Source organism: Schistocerca gregaria, chromosome 3 (assembly GCF_023897955.1).
Source record: "Schistocerca gregaria isolate iqSchGreg1 chromosome 3, iqSchGreg1.2, whole genome shotgun sequence".
Classification (NCBI taxonomy): Eukaryota; Metazoa; Arthropoda; class Insecta; order Orthoptera; family Acrididae; genus Schistocerca; species Schistocerca gregaria.
This window is the reverse complement of record NC_064922.1, coordinates 358,695,371-358,719,421: the sequence shown is the minus strand read 5'-3', so window position 1 is coordinate 358,719,421 and position 24,051 is coordinate 358,695,371. Positions and strand designations below refer to the sequence as shown.

At 41.7% G+C, this 24,051-nt stretch overlaps 1 protein-coding gene across 2 annotated transcripts in view; it reads left to right on the top strand.

Annotated features, from left to right (window-relative positions):
• Positions 1-24,051, top strand: part of LOC126354047 (DNA polymerase delta subunit 2) — a 123,725-nt gene that overhangs the window by 48,668 nt on the left and 51,006 nt on the right. For both annotated transcript variants that reach the window (XM_050003393.1, XM_050003392.1), the window contains exon 3: positions 14,689-14,936. In XM_050003393.1, the coding sequence (XP_049859350.1) occupies positions 14,689-14,936 (248 nt within the window). The remainder of the gene's footprint in view (positions 1-14,688; positions 14,937-24,051) is intronic.

The following is a 24,051-nucleotide window of genomic DNA, read 5'->3' as shown; positions in this document are numbered from 1 at the left end:
CATACAATAAAGGATCCTTCTTTCTATGTATTCGCAATACATTACATTTGTCTATGTTAAGGGTCAGTTGCCACTCCCTGCACCAAGTGCCTATCCGCTGCAGATCTTCCTGCATTTCGCTACAATTTTATAATGCTGTGACTTCTCTGTATACTACAGCATCATCTGCGAAAAGCCCCATGGTACTTCAGACACTATCTACTACGTCATTTATATATATATTGTGAAAAGCAATGGTCCCATAACACTCCTCTGAGGCAAGCCAGAGGTTACTTTAACATCTGTAGACGTCTCTCCATTGATAACAACATGCTATGTTCTGTTTGCTAAAAACCCTTCAATCCAGCCACACAGCTGGTCTGATATTCCGTAGGCTTTTACTTTGTTTATCAGGCGACAGTGCGGAACTGTATCAAACGCCTTCCAGAAGTCAAGAAAAACACCATGTACCTGGGAGCCTGTATCTAATATTTTCTGGGTCTCATGGACAAATAAAGCGAGTTGGGTCTCACACGATCGCTGTTTCCGGAATCCATGTTGATTCCTACAGAGTAGATCCTGGGTTTCCAAAAACGACATGATACTCGAGCAAAAAACATGTTCTAAAATTCTACAACAGATCAGTCAGAGATATAGGTCTATAGTTTTGCACATCTGCTCGACGACCCTTCTTGAAGACTGGGACTACCTGTGCTCTTTTCCAATCATTTGGAACCTTCCGTCCCTCTAGAGCCTTGCGATACACGGCTGTTCGAAGGGGGGCAAGTTCTTTCGCGTACTCTTGTGTAGAATCGAATTGGTGTCCCGTCAGGTCCAGTGGACTTTCCTCTGTTGAGTGATTTCAGTTGCTTTTCTATTACTTGGACACTTATTTCGATGTCAGCCATTTTTTCATTTATGCAAGGATTTAGAGAAGGAACTGCAGTGCGGTCTTCCTCTGTGAAACAGCTTTGGAAAAAGGTGTTTAGTATTTCAGCTTTACGTGTGTCATCCTCTGTTTCAATGCCATCATCATCCCGGAGTGTCTGGATATGCTGTTTTGAGCCACTTATTGATTTAACGTAAGACCAGAACTTCCTAGGATTTACTGTCAAGTCAGTACATAGAATTTTACTTTCGAATTCACTGAACGCTTCACGCATAGCCCTACTTACGCTAAATAAAATAGAAAGAAAGTTCCACATGGGAAAAATATATTAAAAACAAAGATTCCAAGACTTACCAAGTGGGAAAGTGCCGGTAGACAGGCACAATAAAATAACACACAAACACACACACACACACACACACACACACACACACACACACACACACACACAAAATTTCGAGCTTTCGTAACCGGCAGCTGCTTCGTCAGGAAAGAGATAAGTTAAAGGAAAGATGAAAGGATGTGGGTTTTAAGAGAGAGGGTAAGGACTCATTCCAATCCCGGGTGGGGAAAGACTTACCTTAGGGCAAAAAAGGTTAGGTATATACTCTCTCTCGCGCGCACGCACACACACACACACACACACACACACACACACACACACACACACACACACACACACACACACCATCCATACACAGACACAAGCAGGCATATTTAAAGGCAAAGAGTTTGCGCAGAGATGTCAGTTGAGGCGGAAGTGCAGATGCAAAGATGATGTTGAATGACAGGTGAGGTATGAGTGGTGGCAACTTGAAATTAGCGGAGATTGAGGCCTGGTGGATAACGAGAAGAGAGGATATATTGAAGGGCAAGTTGCCATCTCCGGAGATCGGATAGGTTGGTGTTGGTGGGAAGTATCCAGATAACCCGGACTGTGTAACACTGTGCCAAGATGTGCTGGCCGTGCACCAAGGCATGTTTAGCCACAGGGTGATCCTCATTACCAACAAACACTGTCTGCCTGTGTCCATTCATGCGAATGGACAGTTTGTTGCTGGTCATTCCCACATAGAAAGCGTCACAGTGTAGGCAGGTCAGATGGTAAACCATGTGGGTGCTTTCACACGTGGCTCTGCCTTTGATTGTGTACACCTTCCGGGTTACAGGACTGGAGTAGGTGGTGGTGGGAGGGTGCATAGGACAGGTTTTACACTGGGGCGGTTACAAGGGTAGGAGCCAGAGGGTAGGGAAGGTGGTTTGGGGATTTCATAGGGATGAACCAAGAGGTTACAAAGGTTAGGTGGCCAGCGGAAAGACACTATTGGTGGAGTGGGGAGGATTTCATGAAGGATGGATCTCATTTTGGGGCAGGATTTTAGGAAGTCGTATGCCTGCTGGAGAGCCACATTCAGAGTCTGATCCAGTCCCGGGAAGTATCCTGTCACAAGTGGGGCACTTTTGTGGTTCTTCTGTGGGATATTCTGGGTTTGAGGGGATGAGGAAGTGGCTCTAGTTATTTGCTTCTGTACCAGGTCGGGAGGGTAGTTGCGGGATGCGAAAGCTGTTTTCAGGTTGTTGGTGTAATGGTCCAGGGATTCAGGACTGGAGCAGATTCGTTTTCCACGAAGGCGTAGGCTGTAGAGAAGGGACCGTTTGATGTGGAATGGGTGGCAGCTGTCATAATGGAGGTACTGTTGCTTGTTGGTGGGTTTGATGTTGACGGATGTGGGAATGACCAGCAACAAACTGTCCATTCGCATGAATGGACACAGGCAGACAGTGTTTGTTGGTAATGAGGATCACCCTATGGCTAAACATGCATTGGTGCACGGCCAGCACATCTTGGCACAGTGTTACACCATCCGGGTTATCTGGATACTTCCCACCAACACCAACCTATCCGAACTCCGGAGATGGCAACTTGCCCTTCAATATATCCTCTCTTCTCGTTATCCACCAGGCCTCAATCTCCGCTAATTTCAAGTTGCCGCCACTCATACCTCACCTGTCATTCAACATTATCTTTGCCTCCACACTTCCGCCTCGACTGAAATCTCTGCCCAAACTCTTTGCCTTTAAATATGTCTGCTTGTGTCTGTGTATGTATGGGTGTGTGTGTGTGTGTGTGTGTGTGTGTGTGTGTGTGTGTGTGTGCGTGTGCGTGCGCGCGAGAGAGAGTTTATACCTAACCTTTTTTGCCCTAAGGTAAGTCTTTCCCCACCCGGGATTGGAATGAGTCCTTACCCTCTCTCTTAAAACCCACATCCTTTCATCTTTCCTTTAACTTATCTCTTTCCTGACGAAGCAGCCGCCGGTTACGAAAGCTCGAAATTTTGTGTGTGTGTGTGTGTTTGTGTGTTATTCTATTGTGCCTGTCTACCTACTTACGCTAACTTTGACATCGTTTAGCTTCTGTTTGTCTGAGAGGTTTTGGCTGCGTTTAAACTTGGAGTGAAACACTCTTTGCTTTCACAGTAGTTTCACTTTGTTGTTGTACCACGGTGGGTTTTTCCCATCCCTCACAGTTTTACTCGGCACGTACCTGTCTAAAACGCCTTTTACGATTGCCTTGAACTTTTTCCATAAACACTCAACATTGTCAGTGGTGGAATAGAAATTTTCGTTTTGATCTGTTAGGTAGTCTGAAATGTGCCTTCTATTACTCTTGCTAAACAGATAAACCTTCCTCCCTTTCTTTATACTCGTATTAATTTCCATATTCAGGGATGCTGCAACGGCTTTACGATCAGTGATTCCCTGTTCTGCACATACAGAGTCGAAAAGTTCGGGTCTGTTTGTTATCAGTAGGACCAAGATGTTATCTCCACGAATCGGTTCTCTGTTTAATTGCTCGAGGTAATTTTCGGATAGTGCACTCAGTATAATGTCACTCGATGTTATGTCCCTACCACCCGTCCTAAACATCTGAGTGTCCCAGTCTGTATCTTCCCCAGTTGGGGAAGGGTGCCTTACATGGTGTATTGTGTCCGTCGTGCCTTGAGATGTGTTGCCCGCTTTTTTGTCATCGCATTGTAGTCCCGCTCATTCTCCACCTCTTGGGTGAGGACACCTTCCTGGGTGCGTTTTCCACCATGCGCAATGCAATGTTGCTTTCTGTGCTGATGATGACCATGGACTTGTTTGCAGCATGGTAGCCAGTCCTTTGTGGTGGGGCTGCCATGCACCCTGTTGGTTGTAGCCCCCTGACAACACAGGGATCGCTTTGCTGATGCCTGCGCCGTTAACTATCCATGTATGCCAAGGAGTAGATGCCTGTCACCCAGGGGCATCGGGACTCCTGGCAATGGCCATCCTGCCAGGTGGCCTTTGCTGCGGCTGGGTGGCACACGTGGGGAAGGCCCCTGGTCAGAGTGGGCGGCATCAGGGCAGATGATGCACAATGAAGCACACCACGTCATCACTTGTTGGTGATCAAACACCAGCAGTCTCTAAACATTCTAAGTCTCAGTACAGTGCAAGGAAGTACAACCCTAAACCATTCCCCTCCCTGGCCACACTATGGGAGGAATGCCAGGCTAAGGATGACAGCGAACCTTATTCTTCCCGGTGTCTTATATGTACAAGAACTGATGCGGACTCCTTTGTTTCGATGAAGCCACAGTTTTTTGTAGACCATTTAGAGGACAAGTTTGGGGAGGTGGAGGGCTTGACCAAAATGTAGTCAGGGTCAGTCTTGATAAAAACAGCATCCTCTTCCCAGTCATGGGCATTACTCACTTGTGACGAGCTGGGGGATGTTTCCATTACCATCAAGCCCCATTAGGGCTTAAATATGGTCCAGGGTATTATATTCCACAGGGACCTTCTTTTGCAGTCTGACGACGAGCTGTGCGCGCCAACTTAGAGTGACGAGGCGTTCATTTTGTCCAGTGTGTCCATCGGAGTCCGAGGAATAATCAGGTTGCCATCGGTGCCTTCATCTTGGCCTTTGAGGGTGACACGTTTCCTAAGCTATGGCAACTGTGAAGCTTTATACCTGCTTTCTGCATTGCCCCCCAGAAAACATGGTTCCCGGCAATGTGGAACCCTGCCATCCATGACTATAAGGGATATTATAGGAACCGTGGCGACCATAATAGAGTATCAGGTGGAGTGTCAGGTGCTGAACTCAGTATGCAGTGAACCTGTGCCCCTTCGAACCACTCTTGAAGCTGTGGCTGTCAGGATAAGGACAATGCAGGAAATAACTGTCTGCAACATATATCTTCCTCTGACTGCATCGGCTCCACTGATTGATCAACTCCCTAAACTTTTCCTATTTTTGGGAGATTTTAACGCTCATAACCCCATGTGGGGTGGCATCGTTCTTACTAGCTGAGGCAGAGATGTTGAAACTTTAATGTCACAACTTGACCTCTGGCTCTTAAGTACAGGTGCCCTCACACATTTCAGTGTGGCACATGGCACATTTTTGGCCATTGATATCTGTTTGCAGTCCTGGCATTCTCCCACCTATCCACTGGAGAGCTCATGATGGCCTGTGTGGTAGTGACCACTTCCCCATCTTCCTGTAACTTCCCTGGCGTCAGGTCCATGGACGCTTGCCCAGATGGGCTTTAAACAAGGCGGAATGGGAAACTTTCTCCTTTGCTCTCACTGTTGAGTGTCCTTCACACGGGAACATCAGTGTGATGGTTGAGCAGGTGACTGCAACAATCCTTTCTGTGGCAGAAACCACAATCCCTCACTCTTTAGGGTGCCCCCAGCGAAAGGCAGTTTCTTGATGGTCGCCGGAAGTTGCTGAAGCAATTAAGGAGTGTCGACGAGCTCTACAGCTGCATATGCATCACACATAGCCGTAAAACATCTTCATGCCCGGGTTCACCGACTTTGATTGCTGAGTACTTTGCTGAGCACTATGCTCGAGCCTCTGCGTTGGAGAATTACCCCTCAGCCTTTCACACTCTCAAATGGCGGCTGGAAGGGAAAGTGATTTTGTTCACTACACGCAACAGTGAATCTTATAATGCCCCATTTTCAGAGTGGGAGCTCCTCAGTGCCCTGCAACTTTGCCCCGGATCTGATGCCATGGCATCTTTCCATCGCAATGTTGGGAGAGCACCATCATTCTGTTGCTCAAACCCGGTAAAGACCCACTTGATGTGGATAGCTATCGGTCCATCGGCCTCACCAACGTTCTTTGTAAGCTGCTGTAACATATGGTGCCTCAACAGTTAGGTTGGGTCATGGAGTCACGTGGCCTACTGGCTCCATGTCAGGGTGGCTTCTGCCAGGGTCGCTTCACCACTGATACTCTTGTGTCCCTAAATTCTACCATCTGCACAGCCTTTTCCAGATGCTAACACCTGGATGTCATCTTTCTTGATTTACGAAAAGCATATGACACCACCCTTGCCACATTACATGAGCGTGGCCTCCGAGACCCGCTCCCGATTTTTATCCCAAGTTTCCTGTTGCTTCGTACTTTCCATGTCCAAGTTGGTGCCTCCCGTAGTTCTATCCATATCCAGGAGAATGGGGTCCCGCAGGGCTCTGTATTGAGTGTGTCTCTATTTTTAGTGGCCATTAATGGTCTAGCAGCAGCTGTAGGCCCATCCGTCTCACCTTACGTGTGTGTGGATGACTTATGCATTTCTTAGTGCTTTTCCAGTACTGGTGTTGCTGAGCGGCGCCTACAGGGAGCCATTCACATGGCGAGTCATGGGGTCTAGCCCACGGCTTCCAGTTTACAGCTGCGAAGTCGTGTGTCATGCACTTCTTTCGGCGTTGTACTGTTCATCTGGAACTAGTACTCACTTTAGTGGAAGCATATGCATTCTTAGGACTGGTTTTTGCTGCTCGATTGACTTGGCTGCCTCACCTTTGTCAGCTTAAGCGGAAATGCTGGCAGCACCTCAATGCCCTCTGCTGCCTGAGCAACACCAATGGGGGTGCAGATCGCTCTACACTGCTGCAGCTCTACAGAGCACTTGTTGAAACCTGCCTTGACTATGGGAGTGTGGTTTATGGTTTGGTGGTGTCCCTTGGCATTGCGTTTACCCGAGCCAGTGCACCACTGTGGCGTTCGTCTAGCGACAGGTTCTTTTAGAACGAGTCCGGTGACCAGTGTCCTGTTGGAGGCCAGAGTTTGGCATGCACAACTGCTGGCCAGTTACGTTGCACATGTTCGTAGTTCTCCTGCGCATCCAAATTGCAGTCTCCTTTCCCCACCCTCAGCAGCCCATCTCCCACATCGGCAATTGCGGTTCGTGTGCGATCCCTCCTGTCTGAACTGGAGTCCTTCCCTTTACCACCTATACTTTAGGTCCATTACGTACACCTCCATGGTTTACACCTTTCCGTGGCTTCGCATGGCTCTAAGGACTCAGTTAACCCTGCGACTCTTCGCTGTCACTTGACATGTACCGGGGCCATGAAGTGGTTTACACTGATGGCTCGATTTCCGATGGTCACGCTCGCTTCAGAGCTGGCGGCCATATTTCGTGCTCTTGAGCACATCCACTCATGCCCAGGCAAATCATTTCTCCTGTGTACTGATGCCTTGAGCAGCCTACAAGCTGTCGACCAGTGTTACTCTCATCATCCTTTGGTAGGGAGCATCGAGGAGTCCATCTATGCCCTGGAACAGTCAAGTCGTTCAGTGGTGTTTGTCTGGACCCCAGGTCACATTGGAATCTCAGGCAATGAACTTGCCCAGAGGCTGGCTAAACAGGCTACATTGAAACTGCTTCTGGAGATGGGCGTCTCTGAACCTGACCTGCATTCTGATTTACGCCACAGGGTTTTTTGGCTTTGGCAGACAAAATGGCGTAACAGTATGCACAACAAACCGCATGTCATTAAGGAGACTACGAATGTGTGGAAGTGTTCCATGCTGGGCCCTCACAGGGAATCAGTTGTCCTCTGTTGGCTCCATGTTGGCCACGCTTAGGCAACCCGTGGTTACCTCCTGAGCTGTGAAGACCCGCCTCAGTGTCGGTGTGGCGCCCGGTTGACAGTGGCCCCATTTTCTGGTGCACTGTCCCACTTTGATTGCCCAGTGACAGAGTCTTGGGTTACCGGACTCGTTGCTCAGGGTGTATGTGACCCGGGACAACTGGGAAATCTGGGAAAAACCCAGGATTTTTTCATCCGGGAGAAAATCGGGAAAAACCCTGAAATTTTTCGGAATTCTGGGAATTTTGCATTGTTTTAGCTTTTAGTTAAATTTTTGTAATTTTGACTGCAGAATTGATTCTCTAGCAAAGAATGTTATTGTATCCTGCTACTGGAGAATGATACTGCAGCAAGAAAATATAAATGAGAGGGAAAAAAATAAAACTTAAGTGGCAAAGGAAATATGTAATTTACAACAACACAACACCGTGCACGGACAAGCGTCTGCAAATAGCAAAAATATGTCAAAGGCAGTAGGGCGCAGACTAATTCTCCGCAACAATAAACTGCTTGCTATGAGCATGACGTCACAACTGTTAATGTTAGGTTCGTTTGACCAATTGCCAGCGGTCTGTTGCGCATGCGCATTTGACTTGTGTATAAGCAGTACCTTCTCCCGCTACTTGAAGTTTGGCTGTTGCTGTATCGGTAGTAACAGCAAGCAGCCAGATGCAAACGAGAAAATTTTTTCTCGCGCACCGCAGCTGCCAGATTCACGCTTGCACAGAGTTGTAGTGGGGAGGGGTTAACCTCCACGTGACCCGTGTTTACGTTAAGTGATTTCGCTGCTTCTCTTCATGTACAGCTCCCATGTCAAATGAAAACAAAATGGATCCTTTGGCCGGGAGCTATCAAGTGAATTAAAATACATTCACATAATTGTGGAGGGCAAAAATATATTATTAATTTCAATTTTCTGATTTTATTTTATTTCCAAGTTAGTAGCAGTCAAGCATTAATTGCCTTGCAGAGCAGTGAAGTTATTTTTGCAAGTTTGCTAAAGAAATTTGGCTTTATTAATCTTTCCACTGAGGCAATAATTTTATTTGAAACGAAGTGTTTCATTCTACAGTATTGCCTAGTTCCAACTGTTCGCTTAATTTCAAGTCCACGTTATCATCTTCTGCCATATATGGCATTATGCCATAATAAAGAACCAAAAATGAGATTGCAGAGTACTGGTACTCCAAGAAAATTTACAACCCAAAAACCACACTGAAAAGCTTAATATCAGATGGGACCTACTTCATTGTGAATTTGGAAAAAGCCAATTTGCACTTCAAGCCGAATTATGCATTTTAGTATGGTTTGTGAAATTCCGATGCTCTTTGGAGTATCCTCTGATTCCCAGTTTCTTTTATGGTGTAATGTAAGCTCTTTTACTGCTTTATACACACAAACATGCGGGCTTCCTACACCACTGCAGTTGCACACGCACAATAATGCCTGTTTTTCTGGTTCTGTCTGGCAACTGGTAAATCGAACCTATTTCTAACAGTCTCAGGATAGTATTGCGAACGGTAGTTAGAAAAGCGTTACTTTCAAAGTAAATTTCTTTTTACGCAAGATGAATTATGTTAAGTGTTAGAAAGTAGGATGGATATCTAAATCACAGAGCGTTCGAAACTGAACAGTTTGAGGGCCAGCCACTTACAAGAAATTCGAGCTGATACATTTATGTCAGAATTTTAAATTTACTGGCACATTAGTGTGATGTATCTTAAAGTATAACACATGCAACGAAAAAAAAACAACATTACATGTGGAAGCTTAGCTTCTGTTGTAGCGTGTTAATCTTAGAGACCAAAATTATATGTAAAAGCTTAGCTTTTCTTGTAGATATACAGTACTGTGTACATTAATGTAAACCGTTAACTTTTCCTCTTGCGTGTTCGGGCTATGTAACCAGTGATCTTGCTATTGGCTGACTATAACATGTGTCCTATGCTCCGAATAGCTGCAGTCATCGGCTGGCGAGATCTCGTGGCTTGATATATGACTTGCTTACAGGAGGACATCGCAACCTCGGTTTCAACGCTCTGGAAACTAACGCGCTGTGTTTGGTGCAATTCAAATTTATAGTTTTGTAATACGAAAATATGCAGTGTATATGTTGCTGCAAATCAAAGATCTTTCCAAAACTTCTCTCCTTTTTTTTTTGAAAATTAAAAGTCTCTCCAAAACTTCTCTGCCCCGTCTTTTCTTTTTTTATCCGGGAAGTTCTATGCGATTGTATAAAACGTTAAACATTCAAAGGATTGATAAGTTTTACAGTTCCGAGGGAAAATCTACGGAAAACCTACTGTCACTTAGGACAGAAAAAGTGTATTTTCGCCCGGGGAAAAAGCATATTTTTTAAACGGGATATCCGGGAAAAATCCAGGAATTTTTTTTCCTTGTCCCCGTATACACCGTGTTGCTGCTAATTTTATCTGGTAATGCCACATTGGCTGATTTAGTTTTACGTTTTATTCACGAAGGTGGGTTTTATCATTTGATTTAAGTTTTAGCGCATGTCCTTTGTCCCTCTGTGTCCTCCACCCTAGTGTTTTTAGGGGTGGAGCTTTTAATGTGTTGCAGGGTGGTGGCTTCTCCTTTTTATTCTCATGGGCAGCCAGCCATGGTCATCTGCTTTGTTGTGTTACTCTCTTCATCCCATTTCTTGCATTTCTGTGGTTTTCTTGTTCCCTTTCGTCCATTTACCTGTTTCTTGCCATTCATTGTTCCTTTCATTCTGTTTTGTGTTGGTAGTCTTGTTTGTTTTATTCTCACACTTGTGTCATTGTTTTATTCGGAACAAGGGACTGATGACCTCATGGTTTGGTCCATTCCCCCCTCTTTTAATCCAACCAACCAACCTCTGTTGAACTCAAAACAGAAGAATACACCAGAAATGCTCCAATTTCTCCACTTGGCGCTACATTTTCTAGTGTCCACAGCTCTGCCCATTTCTCCAAATGACAATATGTGAACTCAAGTAACAATAAAAACTGACAATCGATAAATAAACCCGTAGCAACTGGAAAACCAAAATGTAAAACGAAAACACTACAAACTTAATGCACCAATCCAATAAGTCCATTCTAGTTTCATCACAGAACAGTGGCAAAAGTCTTCTTGTTGTTCACATGCTGCTTTTGTGTGATTCCTAGATATAGTAATTCAAAGGTATTAATCCTCAACAGCTGTTGTTTTCCTTCTACGACCTCAACCTTGCTGTCTAGCGACAATATGTCTTTCATTGTATCATTTCGACAACTTAGATATTGCAATTTGACTTACACTAAGTTCTCTTGCTGCATATTGCTGTGAATGTTTCTCCTGCAGAGGAGTTACTCCACGACTGTCTTCCTCCACTTTTACCAACTGTGCCACGTCTACCCATGTCTGTGCGATGTCGTATAATGTGTTTACAAACTCTGACATGCAGCGCACACACACTTTCTATCGAGTAATGTGTACTTCAGCCCCATCTGTTGACATGTGAGTAAACCTATAAGGTTATGACTTGTGTAAATGTGAGGATAATGTGATGTATGTGTCACTAATAGTGGAAGTGTTATAGCGTTTACTGTTTACTTGTGTTCACGGGATCTCAAAAACTAGTGACTCAGTTATGAGAAGAGGTATGTGAAATTAAATTTGAACTTACTACTTCATGTTTCAACAAAGAGTCACTGTTCTGTCTTAAAATTTTGTGAGGGAGAAACTTTGCCACATTTTAAATTTAAAAAACGATGTAGAGAGTGATTATGTATGTTTATAAGGCCCAGAATCCCTTTCAGCCTGTTTGCTTACAGGCAAACATTCATGGTATACTCCAAATAAATTTAAACGCTACGCTGTTGATATAGATATCTTGTTTCCCTTTTCAAATTATGTGGGTGGAAGGCACGTTTTCTGTTTTTCAGTGTGTTTGAGGCTCATCTTGTATGTAATATTCTTGTGATGGGTGTTATTCGACTCTCTTACAAAGCACCCAGTAGGAAGTTCATACTTCATTTCAGGCTCATCCAAGTCTTATGGCAATCTTATGAGAAGGAAAGTTGCTACACACACACACACACACACACACACACACACACACACACACACACACACACACACTTGCAAATGCAACTCTCACACACGACTGCAGTCTCAGGCAACTGAAACCACACTGCAGTTGAGTGTGTGTGTGTGTTTGTGTGGGTGTGGGTGTGGGTGTGGGTGTGTCTGTCTGTCTATTGTTGACGAAGGCGTTAGCAGCCGAAAGCTTTAATTGTGAGTCTTTTTTTTGTGCCTATCTGTGACTCAGCATCTCTACTATGTGGTGAGTAGCAACTTTTATTCTCATAATAATGTTACATTCCATCCTGGATTTTCCATTGTTTGATCCATGGTATTCTTGTAGATCAATCTCTTCATTACTCCTGTCTTTGGATAAACTTGATATGACACAGAATAATTCACACCACATGCTACATCCACTAATGTGAAGAAAATGCCCAAAAGCCATTTAGTTGTTAGGTGATGTGATAAATAAGTCACACACCTTTTGCCATGTTATAAAACATGATAATGTCAGATCTTTCTGAGTCAGGATCATTGTTTATTGAATGGCACATAAAAAGACTATGGACATTTTGTTTCCTTCAGTTTACTGACATACAAGATTTTTTTAAACGCTGTTAGATCAGTTCTGCTGATAAATAGCAAGTGTCACCTATAATATTTCTCCACATTTTCAGTAGGCTCCACCAAACAAAGAGCAGCTTGTGAGGGAACACTGTGACCTTTCTCGTGGTTTGAAAGATTGTGAACATCACTGCCTTTTCTGCAATAAATGGCTTCTTTATAGAAATAATTTGTACATTTGCACTGTATTTTCAAACCATATTTTGCCAATACGTTTGGCATATGCATTCTAAACTCACTATTTCCATGGAAAGGTACATGCTCATTAGCACCTACAGAGTAGCAAGTTGGCTTTATTCAATGAAACACAAAAAGATTTGTGAAATTGTTGCTGACTTCTCTACTTTCTTTCCTCCCGATCATTTGGGTTGTCAAATTGTAATGCAGATGATAATAAAAAAGAAAATCTTTCTTTACTAACAGTGCATCTGAAAATGTCACAACCTTTTTCATCAGTTGCAGACAAGCAGGAAACCAATTCTGCTTCCTGATCTGAAAATGGCTGAGTACATTGATAGCCCAATTAATGTCTTCAGTTCAGTGATATCAACATCTACGCAAAATAAAGGGAAGGCCAACATTCACCTTTAGCATACCTGTGTGTGGCCCATAGACGCACATAACAGAATATGGTATTAAGTAGCTTTTGAGCCCAGGCTCTTCTTCAGGCAGAAAGTGTGCAGATGCCCCTCCCCCCCTCCCCCAGTGTACTTTTGTGCTCTTGGCAATATTTGACATCAACGTCTTGTAGGAAGGATAAGTGACCATATGCATACTGTACTCTGTGCTTGCAGGTTTTCAGATTTGTCGATAGAATGATTTTGTCTGGGATACCTTGGGTAAAGAACAGATTCCTTACATCCAAAGCATTTTTTTTGTTTCCTTCAGTAATTTTCGCCATCAGTTACAGTACAAGCATTTGCAGTATGATGTGTTTCCCTGTTATGTTAGTTGGCAGCTTATGTTATCTTCTTTGAAAACGTCTATTCTTACTGAAAAAGGAAGCTTGTCCCATCTTCATCACTTTTTATTCCCCTTCTCCAAAATAGTATCGGGATAACTAAATATCTCCAAATCAGGTTCATTATTGCTGTTGTGAAACTCTTCATCTTAGAATTCATTGAGTCATTCTTGAACATACACATCTGTTGTATGTAAAACACAGTACATGGAATGTCCAGTGTTGCCTGCCATGGAAAACGGTAACATTCAATGAAAACATGACATGGGTACCCTGTGGTATGTGTATGACACTTATCAAGGTTCAAAAAAGGTCAATAACAATGCATGAGTTCTAGGACATGTAGCTTGCTGTCCAGATGGAAGGTACGTGAAAAAGTCTACTTCGCTTCGCAGGGGATGTGAAATATGATGAGACAAATGATTGTAGCAGTGTGAGAGATGGTCCATAGTCCGTCAGTGTTAAGCATTTTGAGGGAATACTAGTATGACTCAGTTGGATTAACTGAAAAGTGATTGATTGTGGAAATTTCAAAATAGTTGTCTTGTTGAATACTTGTAATTCACGGCACTTTAAGTTACTGCTGCCCAGCTTCGATTTACTCCCACACTATCATTCCTAACATGAATAGAAGGACATAGTGCAAGAGTGATAAATAATTTGCTTTTAAATCCCATTACATACTTTACTGAAGTGGCCAGCAATGATTGATTATTCCTATTTATCTATAACTTCACGCACTTAACATTGCTGAAGGCTCACCTTCCTGGTGGGATTTACAGAACACAATGTGTGAATCAATGCGTGAATGAGCGAATAAATAAACAGATCAATTTATTGTGTGTGTGTGTGTGTGTACAGGAGGGTCGCATGCGTGCCCTCAAGATGCCCCCCCCCCCCCCCGCCCCCCCCCCCCATACACACACCAGCTTATTAGTTTCTGTAAATAGTGTTCTTTCTCAAAAGAGTATAAAATTGTTATAGCCATTGTTGAACATAATCTTTAGTTAGTATTTCACACAGCTTGGGCATGTTAAGGCTAGGAAAACAATATGAATGATGAAGAGTAAAACAGTATCATCATTGCTGGACCATTCATAATTGTAGTGTGCCAGATATCATGCTTAGAAGTAATTGATTATGAAATTGAGTGCCAACTAATTGTGATTTACTTTCCTCTCTCAGTTATTGGTGTGTCATTATTTTCTTAACTGTGTCTTGGAGACTCATCATTTACTTCTTATTGTTCTGTTCTATACAGCTACAACTTGTCCCACAGCCATCACGAACAAATTATGTGAGTGAAGATGATGAGCTAATATTGGAAGATGAACTGCAGAGGATCAGATTGATTGGCAGTATCAGCCCCCATTATGTTGTTACCGGAGTGGTGTGTGCTGTTTTAGGACACGAAAGTGAGGATGGGAAATTTTTAGTGGAAGACTATTGTTGGCCAGGGCTAGCCTCATCATTGGAAAGGCCTTTGTCCAGCACTCCAGCTGAAAAAAGGTATTCATTCTGCTTTTGAAAGTAAAATAACGCTTCAGTTTCTTTGTTGGGTTAACGTGAAAAACGAATTTTTTTCTGCCTATAAAAATATGTAATTGTGATGTACACTGAGGCGGAAAAGTCATGGGATAGGAATATGCACATATACAGATGGCGTAAGTATCATGTACACAAGATATAAAAGAATAGTGTATTGGTGGAGCTGTCATTTGTACATAGATGATTTATGTGAAAAGGTTTCTGATGTGATTATGGTCATGTGACTGGAATTAACAGGCTTTGAATGTGGAATGGTTGTAGGAACTAGACCATGGGACACTCCATTTTGGAAATTGTTAAATTTCAGGCATTCTCTCTCACCGGGTCCAGCGGTGTTTGCGTAAAGTTGTCAGTGCTAACAGACAATCAGTACTGTGTTAAATAACAGCCGAAATCAATGTGGGATGTACAATGAACATATCCATTAGGACAGTGGGTGAAATGTAGTGTTAATGGGCTACGGCACAGTTGACTGACCTTGAGTGCCTTTGCTAAGAGCACAACATTGCCTGCAACAGCTTTCCTGGACTTGTGACCATAGTGGTGGTACCCTAGACAACGAGATAAATTTGGCCTGGTCAGATGAGCCCCGATTTCACCTGGTTATAGCTGATTGTAGGGTTAGTGTGTTTCATGGACCCCACGAAGCCATGGATTGGGGTTGTCAATAAGGCATTGTGGAAGCTGCTTGTGGCTCCATAATGATGTGGGATGGGTTTACATGTAATGAATATTTTTAATAATGACATAAGTGTCGGATCTTTAGGGTTTGAAATTCTTCTAAATGACTCATCATCAAAGAGTTGATTTTTAAATGAGAGGCAGACGCTCATGTGATTTAATAAATTCATGGTACATTCGTGCACATAGTTCAACTTACGTAAAAGGATATTTACTTTGAAAGTAACGCTTTTCAAACCACTGTTCACAATATTTTCCCACGACCTATTAGAAATAGGTTTGTTTCAGCATTTGCCAGAGAGCGCAGATAACAGGCGACACTGCGCTTGGGTAGCTATCATGACGTAGGAAGCCCGTATGTATAAAACATTGAAAGTTCATTCATTATGTCATAAAAGAAACAAGATATCAGAGGATACTGGATACTGCAAGAACATTGGAATTTAGTGAACCATATTAAAATGTGCACATTTAAAGTACATACTTAAAGTGCACATTCGTATGTCCCGATTCCCAATGAAGTGGACCTCGATCTTATATTAAGCTTTTCAGTGTATTTTTTGGTATGTGAATTTTCTTGGAGCACCAGTACTGTATTATATCACATTTGGTTCTTTATTATGGCATAATGCTATACATGCTAGAAAATGAAAACGTGCACTTGAAATGCAGCGAACAGTTGAAACTAGCCAGTACTGTGGAATTAAACATTTCGTTTCAAATACATTGACTGCCTCTGTGGAAAAGGTTAACAATAGTCAAATTTCATTAGCAAACAGACAAAAATAACTTCATTGTTCCGCAAGGCGATTAATGCTCGACTGTCAGAAAGGTAGAAATAAAATAAAACCTGAAACTAATGACATATTTCAGCCTTCCGTAATTTTGTGAATGTGTTTTAATTCACTTGATAGCTCCTGGACACAGATATCCATTTTGTTTTCATTTGACGTGAAAGTAAACGAAGGAGAAACAGCGAAATCACTAAATGTAAACACGGGTCATGTGGAGACTATCCACTATAACTTAGACTGCTCTGCGCATCAGCCCTGGATCTATGACATTTGCGAACCGGGTCAATACTAATTAAAAAAATAAAATTTAAAAAATTAGAATTTTCAAAATATGTTCATCTTGTAGTGCACATCTTTCTGAAAAGTCTGAAACATAAAACATATGTATTTGAGGAAATGTAAGACATATTATTTGGTGTTAAGTATGCCAAAGTGCAATGCCACACCTCTTCATACAGCATTTTTCTACTGCATGTCCAAACTATATTCAGGAGAGTGGAAATTGAAACATCCTGTGGTGCCTCTCCTGCTCCCAGTCGGCCGGTTTGACAGCCTGACCCCCTTAAAAAAAAAAATCTCGCAATTAATTGCGGATGGGATTATTTGTAATCAAGAGAACAAGAACTCCTCAGGAAATCTGAATCCTTTATTGTCTATTGTTAATAACTTGCTGTTTTGTGTGACATAAAATTAAATATACGATATATAAAATGAATACTGACAAGAGATAGCAAGAAATTACACATTTATTCAAACCTTAGCGCCTAGCATTTTTTCTCTGTAATCTTGCTACAGCTTTATGTGGCATGCTTTCCTTTCTGTGAAAGAATCTATTACCTCATCAAAGTTCGTCAAACGTTTAACTACACCCAAAATCAAAATGTCCTTACCTAATACTGAAAAAGTTGTTAATACAAAAAATACTCAAGATTGTTGTGGTTTCTCGATTTGATTATGTCTATTTTGTCACTGTCTGCTAGATAAAACAAAATAGGCCTTTCTAAAATGTCAGCAATTTTGTAACAAACCAAAGTAACAAGACTGTTTTGGCACAAATTGCCACTTTTATAACACAACAGAATATAATCCACGAAGTACCAATATCAAATGCCTATTATGCCTACTACAAGCAAAAAGCTTTATGTTAGGAAATAGTTTCACATTTCATTCATATGCACCAGCTTCTCAAGCGTGAATCGAAAAGTATTATTACGAAATTTTTATATAAATTTGGATTCGTCTTATTCTTCCATAATTCGTGTGATGTCCCCGTTTCTTCTCCTTCCTCGTTCTAACGATCTTGTCATCACCAATTCTGTAGCTATTGCCGCCATTGTCAAAATTTGTTTACTGATTAACTTCACTAACCCTGCTGGAATCAAAGGTTTAGTTATCCCGTGATTATTTTCTGGTTATGCGTTATTATGAGTTCGAACAACACGTTTTACGCATTACTTCCACAATAGAACTTGCGCGGCTGGTAGCCGGTGACTGTCCTACTGGTCCTTACTAATGTAGCATTCTGGCCAAAAATTTCCTGTCAAAATTTCATTTTCTTGGAAACACCGAGAAGATAATACGTAATCTTTCTAACCTGTTATTCCTGTCAGTTGCTTATTTCCGTTCTGGTAGTCTGAATTATAACAATGCTGATCATTCGCAAACCCAATCAACAACATAATCAGACAGCGATTGGCATTCATCCTTTCGGCTTTACTCCCTCAGCTTGTATAGCCCCATCCCCTTCTGTCTGCAGAAAGTTTATTTCTAAATGCGACAAGGATTCTCCTGACAGAGACATTATGCACACATTCAAAAGTCAACTTATGAGTCATTCAGAAATCAACTTAAAATGTGTTCAAAAATGTTCAAAAACCAACAGGGAAGCGTTTCAAAATTATATGAATAATCAATAGACAAACGTGCGCTGGATGCTAGGCGCTTTGTGAAACAGTTTTTTTCTTCAAGAATATGAATTTGGCGCCCCCTTTTCCCGGTAGCATCTAGATGCTTGCTGCGACTGCTTGCACAGCCAACTGCCACATTCCTGTAGCCAGAAGCGGGAGAATCTACTACTCAGACGTGACTCGAATGCGAATGCGCATGAGCCTGCTCATAACTGCTAAAATGAATCTAATATAAAAGCCTTTGTCACATTTACTGTTGGCAGACGCTTGCATGAGCACTGTGTGTCGTCGTACATGGTGCATTTCCTTTGCAATTTAAATTATTTTCGTTTTTCTCTCTCGTTTGTTTTATTGTTGAAGTCTTATTCTGCAGTAGCGGGATACAGTAACATCCTTTGTTAGAGTATCGGTTTTTACCAGTCAAAATTACAAAAATTTAACTGAAAACTAAAACAACGAAAAATTCCCAGAATTCTAAAGGAGTTATCCCATGACTTATGTCACCACACTGTGTGTGTGTGTGTGTGTGTGTGTGTGTGTGTGTGTGTGTGTGTGTGTGTGTGTGTGTGTGTGTGTATATATTATGTAGCTATTTACTTTTATTTGTAGAAGTGAGTGTTTGCGATAATGGTGTTCATCATGTAACAAAAATCATGGCAAGGAATCAGAAATGAGGTAGAACACAAACTCTATGATGTTGTGCTTATGTAATAGCTTTCAATAGAAACTGATTCACTGTGTTACATTGTAGATGTGATACAAGTGTGCAATATTATTCTACACCTGCAGTTATAAGTATCATGTCATATTGACTGTGCATTAATTTAGATGCTATTGTCAAATGACAAATTGAGAATTGAAATTATCTCTGGAAAATACAGTCTTCAGGTGTATAAATAGTAGTTGCAATACGTATGATCTGTTTGTAGGTGACTAAGTGTTCCACAATTCCTTTGGTTAAAGGGAGAATGGTCTCCGCCACAGTTATATTTAAAAATTCCTAATTCATTTAAAAAATCAATTTCCTAATTCATTAATCCCCCCCATGAACCATGGACCTTGCCGTTGGTGGGGAGGCTTATGCACTTCAGCGATACATGTAGCCGTACCGTAGGTGCAACCACAACGGAGGGGTATCTGTTGAGAGGCCAGACAAACATGTGGTTCCTGAAGAGGGGCAGCAGCCTTTTCAGTAGTTGCAGGGGCAACCATCTGGATGATTGAGTGATCTGGCTCCCTAACATTAACCAAAATGGCATTTCTGTGCTGGTACTGCGCATGGGTGAAAGCAAGGGGAAACGACAGCTGTAATTTTTCCCAAGGGCATGCAGCTTTACTGTATGGTTAAATGATGATGATGTCCTCTTGGGTAAAATATTCCGGGGGTAATAAATAGTCCCCCATTCGGATCTCGGGGGAAAGGGGGGGGGGTCTACTCAGGCGGATGTCATCATCAGGAGAAAGAAAACTGGCATTCTACGGATCTGAGCATGGGATATCAGATCCCTTAATCAGGTAGGTAGATTAGAAAATTAAAAAAGGGAAATGGATAGGTTAAAGTTAAGTTAGATACAGTGGAAATTAGTGAAGTTCGATGGCAGGAGAAACAAGGACTATAAAAATACAAAATCAGATAGATGTAATGCAGGAGTAGGTTTAATAATAAATATAAAATAGGAGAGCGGGTAAGCTACTTCGAACAGCATAGGGAACGCATTGTTGTAGTCAAGATAGACACGACACCCACACCTACCCCAGTAGTACAAGTTTGTATGCCAACTAGTTCCGCAGATGACGAAAAGATTGAATAAATGTATGATGAGATAAAAGAAATCATTCAGATAGTGAGGGGAGACGAAAATTTAATAGTCAGGAGGGACTGGAATTTGATAGTAAGAAAATGAAGAGAAGTAGTAGGTAAATATGGAATGGGTGTAAGGAGTGAAAGAGGAAGCCGCCCGGCAGAATTTTGCGCAGACCATATCGTAATCATAGCTAACACTTGCTTTAAGAATTATGAAAGAAGGTTGTTTATGTGGAAGAGGTCTGGAGACACTGGAAGGTTACAGATAGATTATGTAATGGTAAGACAGAGATTAAGGAACTAGGTTTTAAATTCTAAGACATTTTCAGGGGTAGATGTGGACTCTGACCACAATTTATTGGTTATGAACTGTGGACTAAAATTGAAGAAATTGCGAAAAGATTGGAATTTGGAGATGGGACCTGGATAAACTGAAAGAAGCAGAGGTTATAAAGAGTTTCAGAGAGAGCATTAGGAAACGATTGACAAGAACGGGGTAAAGAAATACATTAGAAGAAGAATGGGTAGCTTCGAGAGATGAAATAGTGAAGGCAACAGAGGACGAGGTAGGGAAAAAGACCAGGGCTAATAGAAATCCTTGGGTAACAGAAGAGATACTGAATTTAATTGATGAAAGGAGAAAATATAAAAAAGCAGTAGATGAAACAGGCAAAAAGGAATACAAATGTCTCAAAAATGAGATTGACAGGAAGTCAAAATGGCTAAGCAATGATGGCTAGAGGACAAATGTAAGGCTTTATATGCATATATCACTAGGGGTAAGATAAATACTGCCTACAGGAAAATTAAAGAGACCTTTCAAGAAAAGAGAACCACTTGTATGAATGTCATGAGCGTGGATGGAGAACCAGTTCTGAGCAAAGAAGGGAAAGAAAGGTGGAAAGACTACATATAGAGAATCTACACAAGGGTGATGCACTGGAGGGCAATATTGTGGAAATGGACAAAGATGGAGATGAAGATGAAATGGGAGATATGATACTGTGTGACGAGTTTGACAGAGCACTGAAAGATCTGAGTCAAAACAAGACCCCGGGAGTAGACAACATTCATTTAGAACTACTGATAGCCATGGGAGAGCCAGCCCTGACAAAACTGTACCCTCTGATGAACAGTATGTATGAGGCAGGCGAAAAACCTTCAGGCTTCAGGAAGAGTATAATAATTCCAATCTCAAAGAAAGCAGTGTTGACACGAGTGAAAATTAGTGAACTATCCGTTTAATAAGTCACAGCTGCAAAATACTGACATGAATTCTTTACAGATGAATGGAAAAAATGGTAGAAGCCGATCTTGGAGAAGACCAGTTTCGATTCCGTAGAAATGTTGGAACATGTGAGGAGGCAATACTGACCCTAGGACTTACCTTAGAAGATAGATTCAGGAAAGGCAAACCTTTGTTTCTACTTTTGAGCATTTGTAGATTTAGAGAAATCTTTTGAGAGTATTGACTGGGATATTCTTTTTCTAATTCTGAAGGTGGTAGGAGTCTAATACAGGGAACAAAAGGCTATTTACAATTTGTACAGAACCAGATGACAGTTATCAGAGTGGAGGGGCATGATTGGGAACCAATGGTTGGGAAGGGAGTGAGACATGGTTGTAGCCTATCCCCAATGTTAATCAATCTGTATATTGTGCAAGCAGTAAAGGAAACAAAAGAAAAATTCAGAGTAGGAATTAAAATCCATGGAGAAAAGGTAAAACTGAGCTTTGCTGATGACATTGTAATTCTGTCAGAGACAACAAAGGACCTGGAAGAGTAGTTGAACGGAATGAACAGTGTCTTGAAAGAAGGATATAAGATGAACATCAACAAAAGCAAAACGAGGATAATGGAATGTAGTCGAATTAAGCCGGGTGATGCTGAGGAAATTAGATTAGGAAATGAGACATTTAAACTTTGAGAAGAGTTTTGCTATTTGGGGAGCAAAATAACTAATGATGGTTGAAGTAGAGAGGATATAAAGTGTAGACTGGCAATGGCAAGGAAAGCGTTACTGAAGAAGAGAAATTTGTTAACATTGAGTGTAGATTTAAGTGTCAGGAAGTCTTTTCGAAAGTATTTGTATGGAGTGTAGCCATGTATGGAAGTGAAACATGGACAATAAATATTTTAGACAAGAAGAGAATAGAGGCTTTCGAAATTTGGTGCTACAGAAGAATGGTTAAAATTAAATGGTTAGATCACATAATTAATGAGGAGGTTGTGAATAGAATTGGAGAGAAGAGGAATTTGTGGCACAACTTGACTAGATGAAGGGATCAGTTGATAGGACATGTTCTGAGGCATCAAGGAATCACCAATTTAGTATTAGAGGGCAACATGGAGGGTACAAATCGTAGAGTTACACCAAGAGATGAATATCCTAAGCAGATTCAGAAGGATGTTGGTTGCAGTAGGTACATGGAGATGAATCAGCTTGCACGGGGTAGGGCTGCCTGGAGAGCTGCATGAGACCAGTCTCTGAACTGAAGATCATAACAACAACAATTCATTAAAGGAGCAGGTGACAACTGTTGTTTTCAGTCTGATTTCAGATGCACCTGGTGATAGATCCACCAAGGGAATGCTCTAATAAGACATATCAAAACCTACCTTGAAATTTTTTTACGCAGGAAGATGACAACAAAAGAAATTCACAGCCAAAATTTTAGCTGCTAAGAAGCACTGCAAGTATTTTGAAGAAAATGTTGAATTTACACATTATTGCCATGCGAAGAATAGCTTATAACAATGGTTTGTACAGTCTTGCCTGCCTAGCGCGCCACTTGGCGAGTCACTCGTGCAGTGCCGCGTAGCGGAATTATTCGGCTTTCACAGACACCAATTTTAAGAACCTAAAAGCTGGTATACAATGGAATGAATGGAAGTGAACACATGCGAATGAACACTTCCAGAAAATTCACTACCATTCACTTATATATGGTTAGAATCATTTATTCTAGAAGGAATGGATGAGAACACGAGGTAGCGAACATTGCTTATGAACACTGTATTATTAGTTTTTAGTTTTTGGAGCTAATACTCGGAATACAGTATACAACTCTATCCTGTTAAGAGCCAGAATGCGAAATTGTGTTTTTCATGGCGAGTGCACTGTTCGTGACAGAATGTGCAATATAGCGCAGGGAAGGAAGAATTTAAGTGTGTCGATTTGTATGGAAGCATGACGTGTGGAGATCGTACACTTACATATAATTTGCATCTCCATCTCTCCATAGCACTGGTCTAAAATTTTCCTTGTATTCTGGTTGCCATTTTTCCTTGGCTTCTCATTACCATTGAGAGGAAATTTATAAACAGAACATTAAATACCGACATCGAGTATCATCTCAATAGGTGACACAACTAGAGTTTCCGCTATGCTTGTAAGGTCTAATGGTTATATTCTTCTTTTTTATTTCTCTGAAACAAAAATGGTGGAGTGGCAAAGTGGGATCAAATCCTGTTTCGACCACAACTTTTTCGCTATGAATTTTTTAGCCGAGCATTCACTTCTCACAATGTTGGAGTGGCAACAAAAGATATGTGGTTCGAATTCCACGTTAAACTGTAGGTCTCAATTTTCTGATTAGGTAACTGGGGAAGGTTAGGGACACGTAAATAGCTGCAGTGGTGTCCAGTTGAGAGACATGCAAAAAGCCTACTGAGTACACCAGACAGAATTCTCTTTTGCTCGTGCTTGTTAGCTTGTTTGCTCCAGTGAAATCCGGGCTTAAAATGTTTTTTGAATAACTTCATATTGACAGTCCAGTTCTTGCACATGCAATTCTGAGAAAAGTGGCTAGCAGAGGAAAAAAAAAAAAAAAAAAAAAAAAAACATGGCAGTGTTTGATGTCACAGAAGACTTGTATCATTGAGGACT